Source organism: Lichenostomus cassidix, unplaced genomic scaffold (assembly GCF_008360975.1).
Source record: "Lichenostomus cassidix isolate B80296 unplaced genomic scaffold, HeHo_3.0 HiC_scaffold_852, whole genome shotgun sequence".
NCBI lineage: Eukaryota > Metazoa > Chordata > Aves > Passeriformes > Meliphagidae > Lichenostomus > Lichenostomus cassidix.
In genome coordinates, this window is record NW_028148026.1 from 741,203 (window position 1) to 756,073 (window position 14,871).

Below are 14,871 nucleotides of genomic sequence, written 5' to 3' on the forward strand. Positions count from 1 at the left end.
GGAACAGATAGGGACAGGGACAGGGACAGAGACACCTCCCGGGCTGTGTCACACCCTCCCCACCACCAGAACTGTCCCAGTCTCCCGCCCAAGACAGCCCCCTCCCCCACCCAGGGCTGTGTCACTCCCAAGGGAGGTCCCTCCCAGGTGACAAAAAGGGGAAGTAAAAAGAGCAAAAAGCCCCAAATCAGGAGTGGCAAGAGGTTTGGAGAGCCCCAGAAAAGGCGGGGGGCAGCAGGGCCCTGCCTGCACACCTGGAGGGAATCTTCTGTCACAGTCCTGGGGAGGGGACATGGGGACAGGGCGACAATGGTCCTTGGGATCCCCCACCTGTGGGGACCTCCATTCCTGGACCCCCCATTCCCTGAGCCCCCCACTCCTGGGACACACTTGGGGACACACAGTCCCTGCTGTGTCCCCAGAGGGTCACACCATGTCCCTACCCTGTCCCACCATGTCCCAGCATGTCCTCACCATCACCCCCATGTCCCTGCTGTGTCCCCACATGTCCCACCATGTCCCTCATGTGTCCTCACCATGTTTTCCCATGTCATCCTATGTCCCCCCATGTCCCTGCTGTGTCCCCGCACGTTCCACCATGTCCCACGATGTCCCCCCATGTCCCACCATCACCCCCGTGTCCCTGCTGTATCCCCACAGTGTCCCTCCATGTCCCCACCGTATCCCACCAAAACCCATCATGTCCCACCATGTCCCCCCCCTGTTGCCACCCAGCCCCCACCCTGTGCCACCAACACATGGGGACAAGATGTAAATTCTCTTCCTTCCTCTTTGTCTCAAGAACCACCATGTTGGGGACAGGTGGCCCTGGCAGTGTGTGTGACAGCCAGCCTGGCTGGCTGGGGACACCAGGATGGCTGGGAAGGTGACACTGCTCCTGTGGGGTGAGTGAGACACAGACTGGTGGGGAGGGGACACGGGGGCCAGCGGGGTCCCCTGATGTTCCCAAGACCAGCAGAGCCAGTGGGGGGACAGAGGCAGTGGCCCTCCAGTGTGACCAGGGCTGTGGGGTGGCTGTGGGGACAGGGATGTGGGAAGTGACACCTTGGGGCTGGGGCAGCTGTGGGGACAGGGACAGGGGACAGGGATGCAGGGATAATGGGAGAAGGGGACAAGCACCGTGAGGATGTGGCTGTGGGGACAGGGGCTGTGCCAGGGCTCGCAGGGGCGACCTGTGCCAGCACGGGGTGGCTGTGGTGTCCCCATTTCCAGGATGGTCACACTGTCCCCGTGTCCTCACCCAGCCCGGGGTGGCCGCAGTGTCCCCGAGGCCTCCGTGTTGCACGGATGTGGCATGTGGTCGGCTGTGACACAGACATGTCCCCTGGGAGCCTCTCCAGCCCTGCTGGGGACAGTCCCCGAGCACTTTCCCATCAGAACTGGTGTCCCCATGGGGACAGCTCAGGGACAACCCCACACCCAGTGCCCACTCGTGTCGCTGTCCCTGTGCTACCACCCCCACTCAGCCCCTCTCCCTTCTCCCTTCCAGCCCAGACCCTCAGCCTCGCTGGTGAGTCCTCAGGGGATGCCATGTCCCCATTCCGCTGTCCCCAGCCCTGTGCTGGCCCTGGCAGGCTGGTGTCCCCTGTCACCCACAGGTGCCCAGACCACCCAGCTCCTCGTGGATCCCCCCTGGACGCCGCCAGTACTGTGGGACAACGTGACACTGACCTGCCAGGGCTTGGGGACATCTGGTGTCACCAGGTGGTACAAGGACTGGGAGCCCTGGTGGAAGGAGGCGCCCGACAGATTTGTTGTCACTGAGAGAGGCACTTATACGTGTGACAGACCTGGCACCATGCTCAGCAACCCTGTGACCGTTTTAGATGGTGAGGGGGTTTGGGTGGTCCCACCCTGGCACCCGCGGGGACCCCGAGTCACCTCTGTGACTCTGGTGTGACCAGAGCCTGTCCCCTGCATGGGGACATTCCAGAGCATCCCAGTAGGAGGAGACCCCCTTGTTGGAATTGGGGACCCCTGGTGCTCTGTGTGTGACACAGTGTGGTGATCCTGGTGCCATCGGGACATGCCGGTGTGCTGTGTCCCCACTTGTCCCCAGGCTGGTTGGTGCTGCAGGTGCCAGCACAGCCGCTGCTGGAGGGGGACACGGTGACACTGCGCTGCCGGACCTTGCCGAGCATTCAGATCACTCAGGTGCAATTTTACCGTGAGGAGAAGAAACTGGGGGAGCTCCTCGAGGGGACTGAGCTGTCCCTGCCCCCTCTGCGGCTGAAAGACAGCGGCCACTATCGCTGCGCGGGGGTCTGGCATAGCTCCTGGGATTCGAAACCGGTGACAGTGACAGTACACGGTGAGCATCCCACAGTCGGAATCCCCACATCCCCTCCCCAGCACACTCGGGATCATCATCCTCACTCCCATCTCCTTCCCAGAGCTCTTCTCGGTGCCGGTGCTGGAGCTGGAGGGTCCCCCTGAGCCCACCGAGGGGTCCCCCCTGACTCTCAGCTGCCTCAGCACCCCCAGCCCCCTGCGGCCCCGAGCCCCCGTCCTGCACCTCTTCTACCGGGACGGGCAGTTGCTGGGGGGCCCGCAGGGGTCCCCGCAGCTCCTGCTGCCCGCCGTGGGGGTCTCCCACTCGGGCAGTTACAGCTGCGAGGTGCGCTCCGAGGGGGGGGCCGTGCGGAAGAGCAGCGCCCGGCTCCGCGTCACGGTGCGCAGTGAGTGCGGGGATGGGCACGGCAACCCCCACAGCCTCCCCAGACACAACTGGGGACCCCTAGCCCTCCCTGACACCTTTCCCGGCTCCCCTCATCCCTTTCCTTGGTCCCTCCCCAGATCACCCCCTCCCTGCCCCGGGTCTCCCAATTCTTCCCTGACATCGTCCTTGACTCCCCCCGCCCCGCCTGGGGAGCCTCATCCGTTCTCTTGTCCCTTCCCGGGTCCCCCATCCCTGCCCAGGTCCTCCCACCACTCTCTGAGGTCCCCCCATATTTCCCAGGTCCCCACATGCCAGTCTGGGTCCCCACACCCCTCCCTAGAGTGCACCCATCCCTCCCCATGTGTCTCTGCCCTGAACCCCCCATCCCTCACTGGGGTCCCTTTCCAAGCTCCCCCCCATCTCTGTGCCCCCATCCCCCTCCCTGGGGTCCTCCCACCCCTCTCTGACCCTCCCCATGTCCCTCACTATCCCCTGCTGTCCCCATGTCACTCACTGTCCCTGTGTTCCTCACTGTCCCTGTGATCCTCCCTGTCCCCTGGTGTCCCCCTCTCACAGGGATCCCAGTATCGGGGGTGTCCCTGTCGGCACAGCCCCCCGGCGGACAGGTGGCACTGGGTGACAGCCTGCTGCTGAGCTGTGCAGTGGCTGCGGGGACAGGTCCTCTGTCCTTCTCCTGGCACCGGGAGGGCTCAGAGACACCACTGGGCACTGGCCCCCACCTGGAGCTGAGCCACATTGGGGACAAGGACAGCGGCCACTACCAGTGCCAGGCCAGCGATGGGGACAACGTGGCCGAGAGTCCCACACTGAATGTCACCGTCTTGGGTGAGCAGTACACTCGGGCTGGGGATGACCCCACCCACGTTTTAGAAATCCCACACATCCCCCTCCCCTGACACCTGATGCCAGCCCCTCCCTCCACCCTCAGCCCCGTCTCTGTCCCCGCAGTGCCCGTGGCCAATGCCACCATCACCCCTGGCCCCCCAGCACACCAGGTGCACGCAGGTGACCCCGTGACCCTGCGCTGCTCGGTGCAGGTGGGCTCAGCACCTGTCACCTTCACCTGGCTTCATGATGGGCACGAGGTGGCCCAGGGTCCCCTCCTGGAGCTTGGGGACATCGATGTGGGACATTCTGGCACCTACCAATGCACGGCCACCAACCAGGTGGATGAGCACCGCGTGTTCCAGGCGCTCAGCCCAGAGCTGGCCCTGGAGGTGACACTGCAGGGACACTGGGGCACAGGTGGGGTCATATAGGATCTCCACAGGTTCAGGATCCCTGATGTGACAGGTGGCCCCAATGTGTCTTTGTCTCTTTCCTGCAGTGGCCGCAGGGATCAGTGGTTCCCTGTTGTTTCTGGTTCTGCTCCTGGGTGTCATCTTGGCCTGGCACAGGTGGCACCGCATGGGTGGGTGACAATGGGGTCATGGGGGTCCCTGGGAGCTGTAGGAAGCCCCTAGAGTGTTGGGAAGCAATGGGGAGCCCTCAAAGCCCCTGGCTTGTGGTCGTGCTGAGACCAACAGTGACCTTGGCTGGGCTCCTGCAGGGTTTGGAGAGGTGCTGGAGGGTCGTGCAGGGATGCTGGGGTTCTTTCAGGCAGTTTGGGGGTTCCTCTCCCTGCTGGGTTCTTGAGGCAGTGTTTGTTGGGGGCACTGGAGGGGTTCATGAATTCTGGGGGCTTCAGGGATGCTTGAGGGTCCTGGGGGAACTGAGAGTCCTGTCAGGGTTCAGCATTCCTGAGTGTGGTCATGGCCCTGGGACCCCACAGTTACCCCTCACTCTTTCCTTTGCAGCCGCCAGGAAGCACCAGGAAAGGTGAGTTGGGGGCTCCAGCCATGACCCCCCTTTTACCCCCAGCCTCACAATTCTCCATCCCCTCCCACACATCCCTTTATCCCATCAGGGTGCCCCCGGAGCCCCCAGCCCCCCCAGAGGAGGAGGAGGTGCTGTACACCCACGTCATGATCACCAAACAGGCACAGCGTGAGTACAGGGTGGGAGGTGACAGTGACACGTGACTCACAGGTGTCACCCCAACCTGAGTCCCCCAAACTGGTGTCGTTTTCAGGGTTTTCCAGCATCACCCCACCCCAGGACACCCAGGTGACCTACGCAGAGCTGCCGAGAGCCCATGGGAGACTGAGGAAATCCAGTGAAATCTATGAGAATGTGCTGTGACACTAGGGGAAACTGGGGGACACTGAGGGGCACAGGGGGACACTGGGGGGCACTGGGCATCCCCACCCATGGGCACCAACACCTCTGTGTGCTTCCCCTAAAAACCAGGGGCTGCTGCTCCTCCCCTCCCAGTGGAGGCACAAAAGGCGAAGATCCCAAAGGGCTGAGAGAAGAACAATTTCCTGCAAACAGCAATGACAGAAGAAAACCAATGGCAACAGCAACAGTAACAAGATTAAGAATCAAAAGGGTCAGAAAAGGAATGATTTCCAGGGAAAGCCCCAACAAGGAACAAACCCCAGACGCTGCCCCCAGCACGATTCCCCCACCAGGAGGAACCTGGCAGGGCTCTGGACCTTCATTGCTTTGATGGCCAAAGCAGCCTTCAGGAGGCTCTGCATTCTCTTCTCCTCTGTCTCCAAACCCTCCTCGGCCGTGTTCCCCCACACTATGATGTCACCAAGGCACTGTGGGTTTTCCAGAGTCTCCCCCTTTTCCAGGGCAGTTGGGATCAATCCATGGCACAGGGTGGGCTGTCAGAGACAGGAGCAGTTTGATGTCTCGAGACATTTTGGAACACCTGTGTGTGATAGGGGGTTGGTCAGGCCTTACGTTGGGTGTGACAGGGCCGTGTGTGTCCATCAGTCTGTCAGCCATGGCACACTGGGGACAGTGTGATGCTCTGTCCAACCCAACTCCTGAGTGGCCAAGTGACCAGAAGTCCCACCTGGGGGAGGCCCCATGTTGGCCCAGGGCCTTAAAAGGCAGAGCATGAAGTGGTCACATGTCTGACCCTGCTTTCTCTTGGAATGTCTGTCCTATCCACACTGGAACCCTGGATTTGGGAGCTGTCTTGGTTTAAAAGACAAATGTCTGCCAAGGAGGGTGGAAATAGCCATGGAATGGAAAGAAGAATCCATCCTTGTTGGTGATTGATATGCAGACTCAGCCTGGTTCATGCAAAACCGACTTTATTGTCCAAAGTACATATTTTTATACTGTTACCAACTATAGTTCAGGTTCTACAAAACCTTTGGTTTCCAGGGTTACATGTTTTACATTTCTTAAGGGCTACTGATCACAGTCTTCTCACTTAATATCTCCTGTTAACAACTATGCCTAAGGTAAACACAGTCTTATCTTACTCTTTGTCTTGGCCCCTGCTAGGGGTGATTCAGTTTGTCTCTCTCAATGTTTCATGTTACTTCTGCCAAATTATTACAATTTTGAAAATTACGGGATTCCCATGCAAAAATGTAGGAAAAGGAAGAATGGTTTGTTACCAGAAAATAAATAGAACAGAACAGAACAAAGAACACAATAATAGAGGCTTCCAACCCTCTCAGTGCTGTTTTTTCCTATTTGGTGTTGTGATGACCATGGCCAGCAGGGGGCACTGCAGGGAACACTCAGGCCAGCAGGGGGCGCTGCAGGGATTGCTCAGGCCAGCAGGGGGCGCTGCAATCCAAGCTGGATCCCCTCGGCAGCCATGGCAGCCTCGGGCAGAGCAAAGAGGGGAAATCGCTCATTTTGCAATCTCTCAGCACCAATCAGTCCCGGCAGCTCCACCGGCAGTGGGCAGAAGCGGTGAAGGCTGCAGCTCAGATCGCAGTGCTGAGGGGCAGTGCAGCAGTGTCCTGGCCAGACACACACCCTGTGCAACACACACACCACTGCTCTCCCCGATCCCGAATGGAAGGAAGGAAGCACCCACCCCCCAGCTGAGTCTCAGTCCCACAACAGCACCTCTCATGGCATTACAGCACAATTCCGCAAAACCCACAGCCTTTCACTCCCTTTTGCTCCTTCAGCCCTGGCACAACAGCTCTTGGGAATATTGCATTCCCTTGGCATGGTGAGGAAAGCAGGTGGTCGGTGCTGAGTCTGCCAGGGCTCCTCAGGAGTCTCCATGCCATATTTGGAGTTCCTGCTCTTGCTGGGCCACTGCTGGTCCCAACACATCAGCCACAGGCTGAGGAGGAGGAGGACAGCAGAGCCACAGCCACAGCACAGGGACAGCCCAGGCCAGCAGCTGTGGCTTGGGAGGCCTAAATGGGGCGAAATTGGAGCTGGTTGGGCTAATGCCCTGTTCTTCTCTGGCTGCTGCAGACCCTTACCGAGGGTAATTGGAGCCGGGGTTCTGAAAGTTAAATCCAGCTCCTAAACCATCCCTTTTCAAAAACACACAGCTCTGCTGCCTCTCCCAGGGATTTTGGGCTACACGAGGTAGCATTGGACACAATTTGGGGGACAGGTGCCCCCAACTCTGCGCAGAAGGAGCTTATTTGGCTGCCGAGAAGGTTTTGTGGTGCTTTTTGCTGGTATTGGGGATGATTCAGTGCCTCTGCCATGTGCTTGGTGCTTCACGCTGGCCGAGCAGCAAGGCCGAGCTGGAGCAGTGGCTGAGGCAGGAGTGGCTGGAGCAGGTGGCCCATGGGGACAGCACCTGGCCATGCAGGAGCACGAGGTATTCCGCAGGGTGCTCAGGTGAGGCCCACAGGGTTGGGCCATAGGGGAGCACCGCTTCCCATTCCTACTGCCCTGAGATTTTGGGACAGGGCAGTGACACCCATCGGGCTCCCGAAACACCTCAGTGCTCAGGCACAACCCACATGAAGTCCAAGATCAGGCTTTGGGGATGATTCGGGTGGTCCTGGGCTTGTTCCTGACAAAGGGCAGTGCTCCAGGAGTGCTTGGCACATCCCGAAGGATCAGGACAGGGCTGCTGGAGCCCAAGTGCTGTTGGCAAGGTCGGCATGACAGACTCGAGCCATGCTCAGCTGGCGGTACCCAAGGAACATCTCATCCTCCAGGACAGGGAGCCTCTGTGGGTGCCAGCCCTGGGGCTTATGGAGGGGCCAGGGGGCACTGGGTGGGAGAGGCTGGGGTGGAGGGACAGGACCCCCACTGGGGAGCCCAGAGAGTGTGATGCACAGATGGACTCCACAACTCATAAAGCTGTGAAGTAGGTATGTTTTACTCCAGCTGGAATGCATGGGGGTAACCCTCCAAAGCATGCACCCTGCCAGCAGCACTTCACTAGGTTTATATCAGGTTACAGGTTACATATGCGTGAAGTTACAAAATGCCCCTATACATCTTCATTATCTATCCTGTCTTCATATTATAATGAGTCTAAAGTTAATTTAAATATGTTTGCACCTGTGCAGTGCCGCTTGATCATTGCGAGCAGGGATCTTGGGGGTCTCTGGGAGGCAGTGAACGGAGTATTCCTCTGGTGGAACTCTTCACCCTTCCTCCTTGCACATACTCCTTAAGTTTCTGGTCCAAGTCCAAACCTCAGAGCTGACTCAGGCTGGTTCCAGGGTCCGAAAGCAGGATATCTGGTCACAGTAGTTTAACTCCTATCAATGGTCCTGCATTCCTTTTGCATCCTCCCTTTCTGCCTGGCAAGCCCAGAAACAGTTAAGCAAGCGATATATTGTTTTAGCAAGCAGCTCCTAGTAAATCATTATCTAACTTCTAGTCCCCTAATTCAAGCAGAGGGACCGAAATGGCAGAGAGGAGACCCTGGGACAGCGGGGAGCAAAGACCCTGGGGTGGAGCCTGCGGGAAGGAGGGAGCATAGTGGTGGTCCCAGAGCACTGGGAAGGGGCTCAGCTGCCATCGTGCTGTGAGCGCCTGGACTGTCACAAGGTGTGAGGACCGACTGTGACAGCGTGTCGAAGCCACTGTCGCGATGTGTCGGGACCGACTGTTGCCATGGCAACACCTCCAACAGCTCTGGGGACAGGGGAAATGTCCTGGAACGGGTGGGGGAGGGGCGGGGCCAGCCCTGTCTATTCCCTGAGCCCTGTGCAGGTGAGGAGGGCAGGGATGAGCTGCTTTGGGGACACCTGGAATCCAGCCAGGGTCACCCCCACAGCCCCAGCAAGGCTGCAGAGCAGAGCCACTGCCTGATATTTCCACACTTTACCCTCACATCTGGTGGCCACAGCCAGAACACAAACATTTCTAATGGGAGCTTCCAAAGGGCTGCAGGTTTGAGACATGAGGAGGAGTGTCCAGGTCAGGTTGTTGAGCAGATTGTTGTTGTCTTTGCAGGAGTTCTGGGGCTCTCTCAGTCCCTTGGCCAGAGGGACAAAATGATCAATTGCTGCATTTCTGGACTGGTTCCCTCCCAGCTGCCCCTGCACGGTTGGTTTCCACCCAGCCCTGCTCTGAAAACCATCAAAGGCCCTCATGAAGCACAGAACTCCTTTAACTAAAGCACCTCAACATACCTGCACCTTAGTATAAAGTACAGATTGATAAAAGGGAAGCCCTAGCTGCTATGCTTAACCACAACTGCTTCTGCAAAGAAAAAATCTACTTTCCTAAGTCAGAAGGGCCTTGGCCTAGAAGGGGCTAAGCTGATAAGAGAGGAATGTGAGCTATTGCATCTGACTAACCACTTGTTTTGCAAGACAAAGACCTAGCCTCCTGTGGGCTAAGAGATAAGGCAGAAGCAAAATGCTGTAGAAGGAAGCTACTTTTAATGAGAAATGAGAGTTGTCATGAAAACAGTAGAAAAATGCAATTTTTATATGTAATAGAGAATAGAAACATAATCAATACACAATTATAGATGAAGTACAAATAATATATCAACAAAGTGTGCAATAGTAAAATTAAGTGTAAGTATTAGCAAAATAAGTGTGGAATGAATGTATAGCATGACATGTTTGTAATCCTAAAAAAGGAAATGACAAGTTATGTAAGAACTTAAGACTGTACCTTTAGATAAATGAACAAAACTAGGGCAGATGCTGAATTTCTAAACATAAAAATAACCTTTGCAAGGTGAACATGGCAGACATGCACATGGAGGTGTTAACACCTGCATGCTCCCCCCAGCTGAGCCAATAAAGGTGTGCTTTACTTTACAGTGCCTTACTGTGGAGGAGATTCCTTTGAATCATGGAGAGCCACTGCTTGGGCTCCAGTTGGTTTTTGTGCTTCTTGCAGGGCTGAGCAAACCACAGCCAGGCCTTTTTCCCCCACACAATTCTCACCTTTGAGCAGCTCTAAAGCTGTGAGAATCAAAGGGGGCCAAGGGGGCAGGTGGGAGCCTCAGGTGCTGGCTGCCCCTGGGGCTGGCCAGAGCAGGGCTGGCCAATGCCCATCCCTGGGCAGTGGGACTGTGCCATGGCTGAGCCCCACACTTGGATGGGCACTGGCTGCAAGGAGGAGGAGTTTGGAAGCTCCTTCCTGCCTGGGGCTGCATTCCCAAGCTGCTCTTCCCAGCTCAGATCCTCCAGGGGATGAGCAAGAATGGAGAAGTCTGGAACAAGAATGGAGAAGTCTGGAACAAGAATGGAGAAGTCTGGACACTCCCAGAGCCACCATGCCCCAGGACAGGACCCCGTAGCCGGGATGTGTTGCCCCTGGGACAGGATCCCCCCAGGAGAGGAACCACTGCATGTGCCCCCCAGGACAGAAAAATTCCCCCCCATGTAACTCTGAGCACAAACAGCCTCTTCCTTCTGCTGCAGGAAAGGCAAAATGTTGGGGGGCACAGCTGGACACTCCCATCCCACACAGCTCCCCCAACCCTCCCTGCACCTCCACACCCCTTTTCCCCTCTCTGGGGTTCCCCTCACCCATGACCTCAGCAGGGATAGCTGAGCCAGAAACTGGGGGCTGGGGAGAGGGAGGTGTGCAAAAGTGAGGAAAATAAGGAAGGAAATGGAAATAAAGAGAAGAAAAAGCCCCTGGGTGGGGGAGGGGGCACAGAGCCAGAGACCCTTGGAATCCACCTGGCGTTACCCCCAGGCCATGAGGAGCCAGAGGGGGCTGTGCTGGTCCCTGGGTCACCCCAACATCTGAGGCAGCCAGTCAAGGAGCTGTGACCCACATGCCCACCCAGCCACTGCCCATCCCTGGGAACCCCCATTGCCCTGGGAACCTGATCTTTTCCTCCCCACACCCACTGAGACCCCCACTCGTGGGACCCCCATGTTCACCATGTCCCCAGCCTGCCCCCATCCTGTCTCCAGCTTGTGGTCAGCCTGTCTGCACCCTGCCCCCACCATGTGCCAACTGGTGGGGATGAGGAGTGATTTCACTTCCTTCCCCTTCGACGAAGAGCCACCACCCAGGGGACCGGATGCCCTCGCAGTGTGTTAGAGCCAGCCTGGATGGCTGGGGACATCATGATGGCCAGAAAGTTGGCACTGCTCCTGTGGGGTGAGTGCCCTGGGCATGGACCTGAAACCTGGGATGGGCCTGGTGAGGCAGAGAGCAGTGGGGAGGAGGCACAGGGGGACTGCGGGGTCCCCTGAGTTCCCCAATGCCAGCAGAGACACTCCATGGGGGTGGACCACGATCATGCAGGGACAGGCATTGGGGGACAGGGCTGTGGGGACAAGGATATGCTGGCAGGGATGGGGGAAAAGGGGAGAAGAACCATTGGGATGTGGCCATGGGGACAGGGGCTGTGGAGCTGGGGGGGTGACCTGTGCCAGCATGGGGTGGCCATGGAGTCTCCATGCCCAGGGTGTCCACAGTGTCCCCACATGCTGCCTCAGCCATGGGTGGTCACAGAGTCCCTGAGACATCCATGCCACACAGGGGTCCCCACGGGGTGCTGCTGTCCCTGCAGGGCAACCCCCACCCAGCCCCTCTCCCTTCTCCCTTCCAGCCCAGACCCTCAGCCTCGCTGGTGAGTCCTCAAGGGATGCCATGTCCCCACCCCACTGTCCTCAGTCCCGCAGTGGCCCTGGCAGGCTGGTGTCCCCTGTCACCCACAGGTGCCCAAACCACCCAGCTCCTCGTGGAGCCTCCCTGGACACCAGCGGCGCTGTGGGACTGGGTGACACTGACCTGCCAGGGCTCGGGGACATCCAATGTCCCCACCTGGTACAAGGATGGGCAGCGCTGGGAGAAGGAGGAAAGGGAGCGACTCCTTGTCACTGAGAGTGGCACCTACAAGTGTGACAGACCTGGCTCTGGGCTCAGCAACCACGTGAGCGTCTTAAATGGTGAGGGGAGGATGGCGATCAGTGTCCTTCAAGGGCCTCTGGGTGGGCTTCACTCTGTGGGTGGTCTCACACACCTCATGTCAAGAGAGCTGTCCCCTGCACATGGGGACATCCCAGTGCATCGCAGTGCAACCTGTGGAAAACTGTCCTAGTACATCTCAGTGGGATGGGACCCCCTTGCTCCATCCTGGTGCCATGGAGATCCCTCCTGGTGTCCCCCCATTCCATGGAGGCCACTGTGGAGTCCCTGCAGCCTACAGTGGTCCTCAGTGGGGAACCCCCTGGACACTCTCAAATTCCCCAGTGTGACTGAACCCCCTGTCCACCAGATGAGCTGGTGCTGCAGGTGTCGGCGCAGGCGCTGCTGGAGGGGGACACGGTGACACTGCGCTGCCGAGTGAGGAGGGACCCTCAGCTCACGCAGGTGCTATTTTACCATGAGGGGAAGGAACTGGGGAAGCCCCTCCATGGGACCGAGCTGTCCCTGTCCCCGCTGCAGCTGCACCATGGCGGGCACTACCGCTGCAGGGCCCAGGTTGGCACCATGCTGTCACCGCAGTGGGAGATTTCGGCAGCAGTGGCAGTGACAGTGCACGGTGAGCACCCCCATAACTCCCATCCCCCCAAAACCCCAAAACTAGTACACCCCTTTCCAGCAGGCCCAGGGTCCCTGTCCCCTCCTACTCCCCTCCTTCCCAGAGCTCTTCCTGGTGCCGGTGCTGAAGCTGGAGGGTCCCCCCGAGCCCACCGAGGGGTCCCCCCTCAATCTCAGCTGCCTCAGCACCCCCAGCCCCCTGAGGCCCCGAGCCCCTCTCCTGCACCTCTTCTACCGGGACGGGCAGTTGCTGGGGGGCCCGCAGGGGTCCCCGCAGCTCCTGCTGCCCGCCGTGGGGATCTCCCACTCGGGCAGTTACAGCTGCGAGGTGAGCTCCATAATGGAGGCCATAAGTCATTGTGCGCAGTGAGTGTGGGGGTTGGGATCCCACAATTGACAGCATCTCCCATCCCAATCATCCCAGCCATCACATCACCATCCGCACCCCACGCTGGGTGATTGCCACCACCAATTTGGGTCAACATGAGGGATGAAGGGGACCCTCTATCACCAGGTGCCACCAAACAAAGACTCCCTCATCTCACTCTCATTCCCACCTATCCCCCTCCTCACACCGGGTTCCAGCCCCTCCCCCACCCTCAGCCCCGTCTCTGTCCCCGCAGTGCCCGTGGCCAATGCCACCATCACCCCTGGCCCCCCGGCACTCCAGGTGCACACAGGTGACCCCGTGACCCTGCGCTGCTCAGTGCAGGTAGGTTCAGCACCTGTCACCTTCACCTGGCTGCACGATGGGCAGGAGGTGACCCAGGGTCCCCTCCTGGAGCTTGGGGACGTCAGTGTGGGACATTCTGGCACCTACCAATGCAAGGCCACCAACCAGCTGGATGAGCACCATGTGTTCTGGGCACTCAGCCCAGAGCTGGCCCTGGAGGTGACATCGCAGGGACACTGGGGCACAGGTGAGGTCACATGGGATCACCGTGGGGATTCAGGACCCTTGGGATTCTGGGTGATCCCAGTGTGTCTTTCTCTGTTTCCTTCAGTGGCTACTGGGATTGTTGGGTCCCTCCTTTTCCTGGTCCTGGTCCTGGCAGTCATCGTGGGCTGGCGCCGGTGGCACCGCATGGGTGGGTGACAATGGGGGATGGGGAGTGGTGGTAAGTCCCCCAGAGTGGGGGAGGGAAAGGAGTTGTGCTCACAGTCCCTGACTTGGGGAGTGCTGAGACCCTATTGACCTTGGCTTGCGCTCCTGTAGGGTTTGGGGAGGTGTTGGAGGATTGTGCGGGGATGTTGGGGGTTCTGTCAGTGTCCTGGGGCAGTTTTGAGGTTCCCAGTCCCAGCCGGATTTGGGGCTCTGGGGGCTCAGGAACTCAGGGGCATTGGGTGGTTCAGGGTTTCCGTGGGTCATCATGGATGCTCAGGGGTCCTGGGGGCAGTCAGGGGTCCTGGGAGGATTCAGTGGCCACAGGGACCTCATTGTCAACCCCATTCCTCTTTCTTTTGCAGCCACCAAGAAGCCCCAAGACACGTGAGTGGGAAGCTGCAGTCTTGACCCCCACCTTTTTAACTCCACCACAAAAAACCCCCAGCCCCACAGACACCCCGTTATCCCCGCAGCGTCCCCTCGGCCGCCAAGGAGGATGGAGAGGTGCTTTACACCCACGTCATCAGCATCGAGAGGGCAGGAGGTGAGTCCGGGTACTGGGGACAGGGACACATCATCCATGGGTGTCACCTCCCCACGGGTGGCCCCAACCAGTGTCTCTCGCAGGGCCACCCCACACCACATCCCCCCAGGTGACTTATGCGGAACTGCGGGGACCCCACGGGCGAAAGAAGGACCCCAATGACATCTACGGGAATGTTCTGTGACACTGGGAAGCACTGGGGACACTGGGGACACTGGGGGCACTGGGGACACTGGAGATCCTTGTCCGTGGGCATCCCCCGTGTGTGTAACCCCCCCGCCGGCTCCCATTGCTGCCCACCCTGCCTGGGGTAGTGGCCCCGAGTGGGGTGGCTCCCATGGGGGACTGCCCAGGGCCACCAGAGCTCCCTGTTCCAGTGCTCCCAGGGCTCCTAGGGCTCCCCATTCCCCCTTCCACTGCCAGGGGGCACAAGACCAGTTATTTTGTTATTGGGCCCAAACCTCAGCTTTTTGATTAAAACGGAAGAAATGGAGTTTGTTCTGCTCTGCTTGTTCTGCTCTGTCTGTTCAGCTCGGGGAGGAGGAGGATGTGAGGCTGTTGAGCAGATCCTTGTGGGATTTGCAGGATTTCTGGGGCTCTCTCGGTCCCTTGGGGAGGGTGACAAAATGATCACCTGGGGCATTCCCAGGCGGAATCAAATGGCATCAATTGGGTTCCCTTGCAGCTGTCCATGCAGAGGGGAAGGAGCTGCAACTTGCTGTTTGTCCCCTCTCAGTGACACCCGGCCGGGGCTGAGGGACC

The 14,871-nt window shown here is 58.8% G+C and overlaps 2 protein-coding genes and 1 long non-coding RNA gene across 4 annotated transcripts; all 3 read left to right on the top strand.

Annotated features, from left to right (window-relative positions):
• The first annotated feature begins 803 nt into the window (after window positions 1-803).
• Window positions 804-6,026, top strand: LOC146420343 (Fc receptor-like protein 3). Of its 2 annotated transcripts, XM_085048377.1 has the most exons (11): window positions 849-905; window positions 1,511-1,531; window positions 1,620-1,850; window positions 2,081-2,332; window positions 2,415-2,699; window positions 3,257-3,526; window positions 3,650-3,946; window positions 4,029-4,112; window positions 4,498-4,519; window positions 4,608-4,687; window positions 4,773-6,026. In XM_085048377.1, the coding sequence occupies exons 1-11, from the start codon at window positions 875-877 to the stop codon at window positions 4,880-4,882; spliced, it is 1,683 nt and encodes a 560-aa protein (XP_084904503.1). In that variant the 5' UTR covers window positions 849-874; the 3' UTR covers window positions 4,883-6,026. The 2 variants fall into 2 exon arrangements, with proteins under 2 accessions (XP_084904502.1, XP_084904503.1); XM_085048376.1 differs by having other exon boundaries at window positions 804-905; window positions 1,511-1,850.
• A 4,981-nt stretch (window positions 6,027-11,007) lies between these two features.
• Window positions 11,008-13,309, top strand: LOC146420344 (low affinity immunoglobulin gamma Fc region receptor II-like). Its single transcript, XM_085048364.1, has 6 exons — window positions 11,008-11,071; window positions 11,526-11,546; window positions 11,635-11,865; window positions 12,195-12,461; window positions 13,084-13,172; window positions 13,259-13,309. Exons 1-6 carry the CDS (start codon window positions 11,023-11,025, stop codon window positions 13,307-13,309), a joined length of 708 nt encoding a protein of 235 aa, XP_084904490.1. The 5' UTR covers window positions 11,008-11,022.
• Window positions 13,310-13,421: 112 nt separating this feature from the next.
• LOC146420345 (uncharacterized) lies at window positions 13,422-14,582 on the top strand. Its single transcript, XR_014849214.1, has 4 exons — window positions 13,422-13,548; window positions 13,928-13,949; window positions 14,039-14,109; window positions 14,193-14,582. It is a non-coding gene; the product is annotated as an uncharacterized LOC146420345 (long non-coding RNA).
• The last annotated feature ends 289 nt before the right edge of the window (window positions 14,583-14,871 follow it).

Coding starts and splice junctions, on each gene's coding strand:
- LOC146420343 (XM_085048376.1), top strand. CDS start 1,547: ATGCCATGTCCCCATTCCGCTGTCCCCAGCCCTGTGCTGGCCCTGGCA. Junction 2,333..2,414: donor GGTGACAGTGACAGTACACG/GTGAGCATCCCA, acceptor TCTCCTTCCCAG/AGCTCTTCTCGGTGCCGGTG. Junction 3,947..4,028: donor GCAGGGACACTGGGGCACAG/GTGGGGTCATAT, acceptor TCTTTCCTGCAG/TGGCCGCAGGGATCAGTGGT.
- LOC146420344 (XM_085048364.1), top strand. CDS start 11,023: ATGGCTGGGGACATCATGATGGCCAGAAAGTTGGCACTGCTCCTGTGG. Junction 11,547..11,634: donor CCAGACCCTCAGCCTCGCTG/GTGAGTCCTCAA, acceptor TGTCACCCACAG/GTGCCCAAACCACCCAGCTC. Junction 11,866..12,194: donor CCACGTGAGCGTCTTAAATG/GTGAGGGGAGGA, acceptor CCTGTCCACCAG/ATGAGCTGGTGCTGCAGGTG.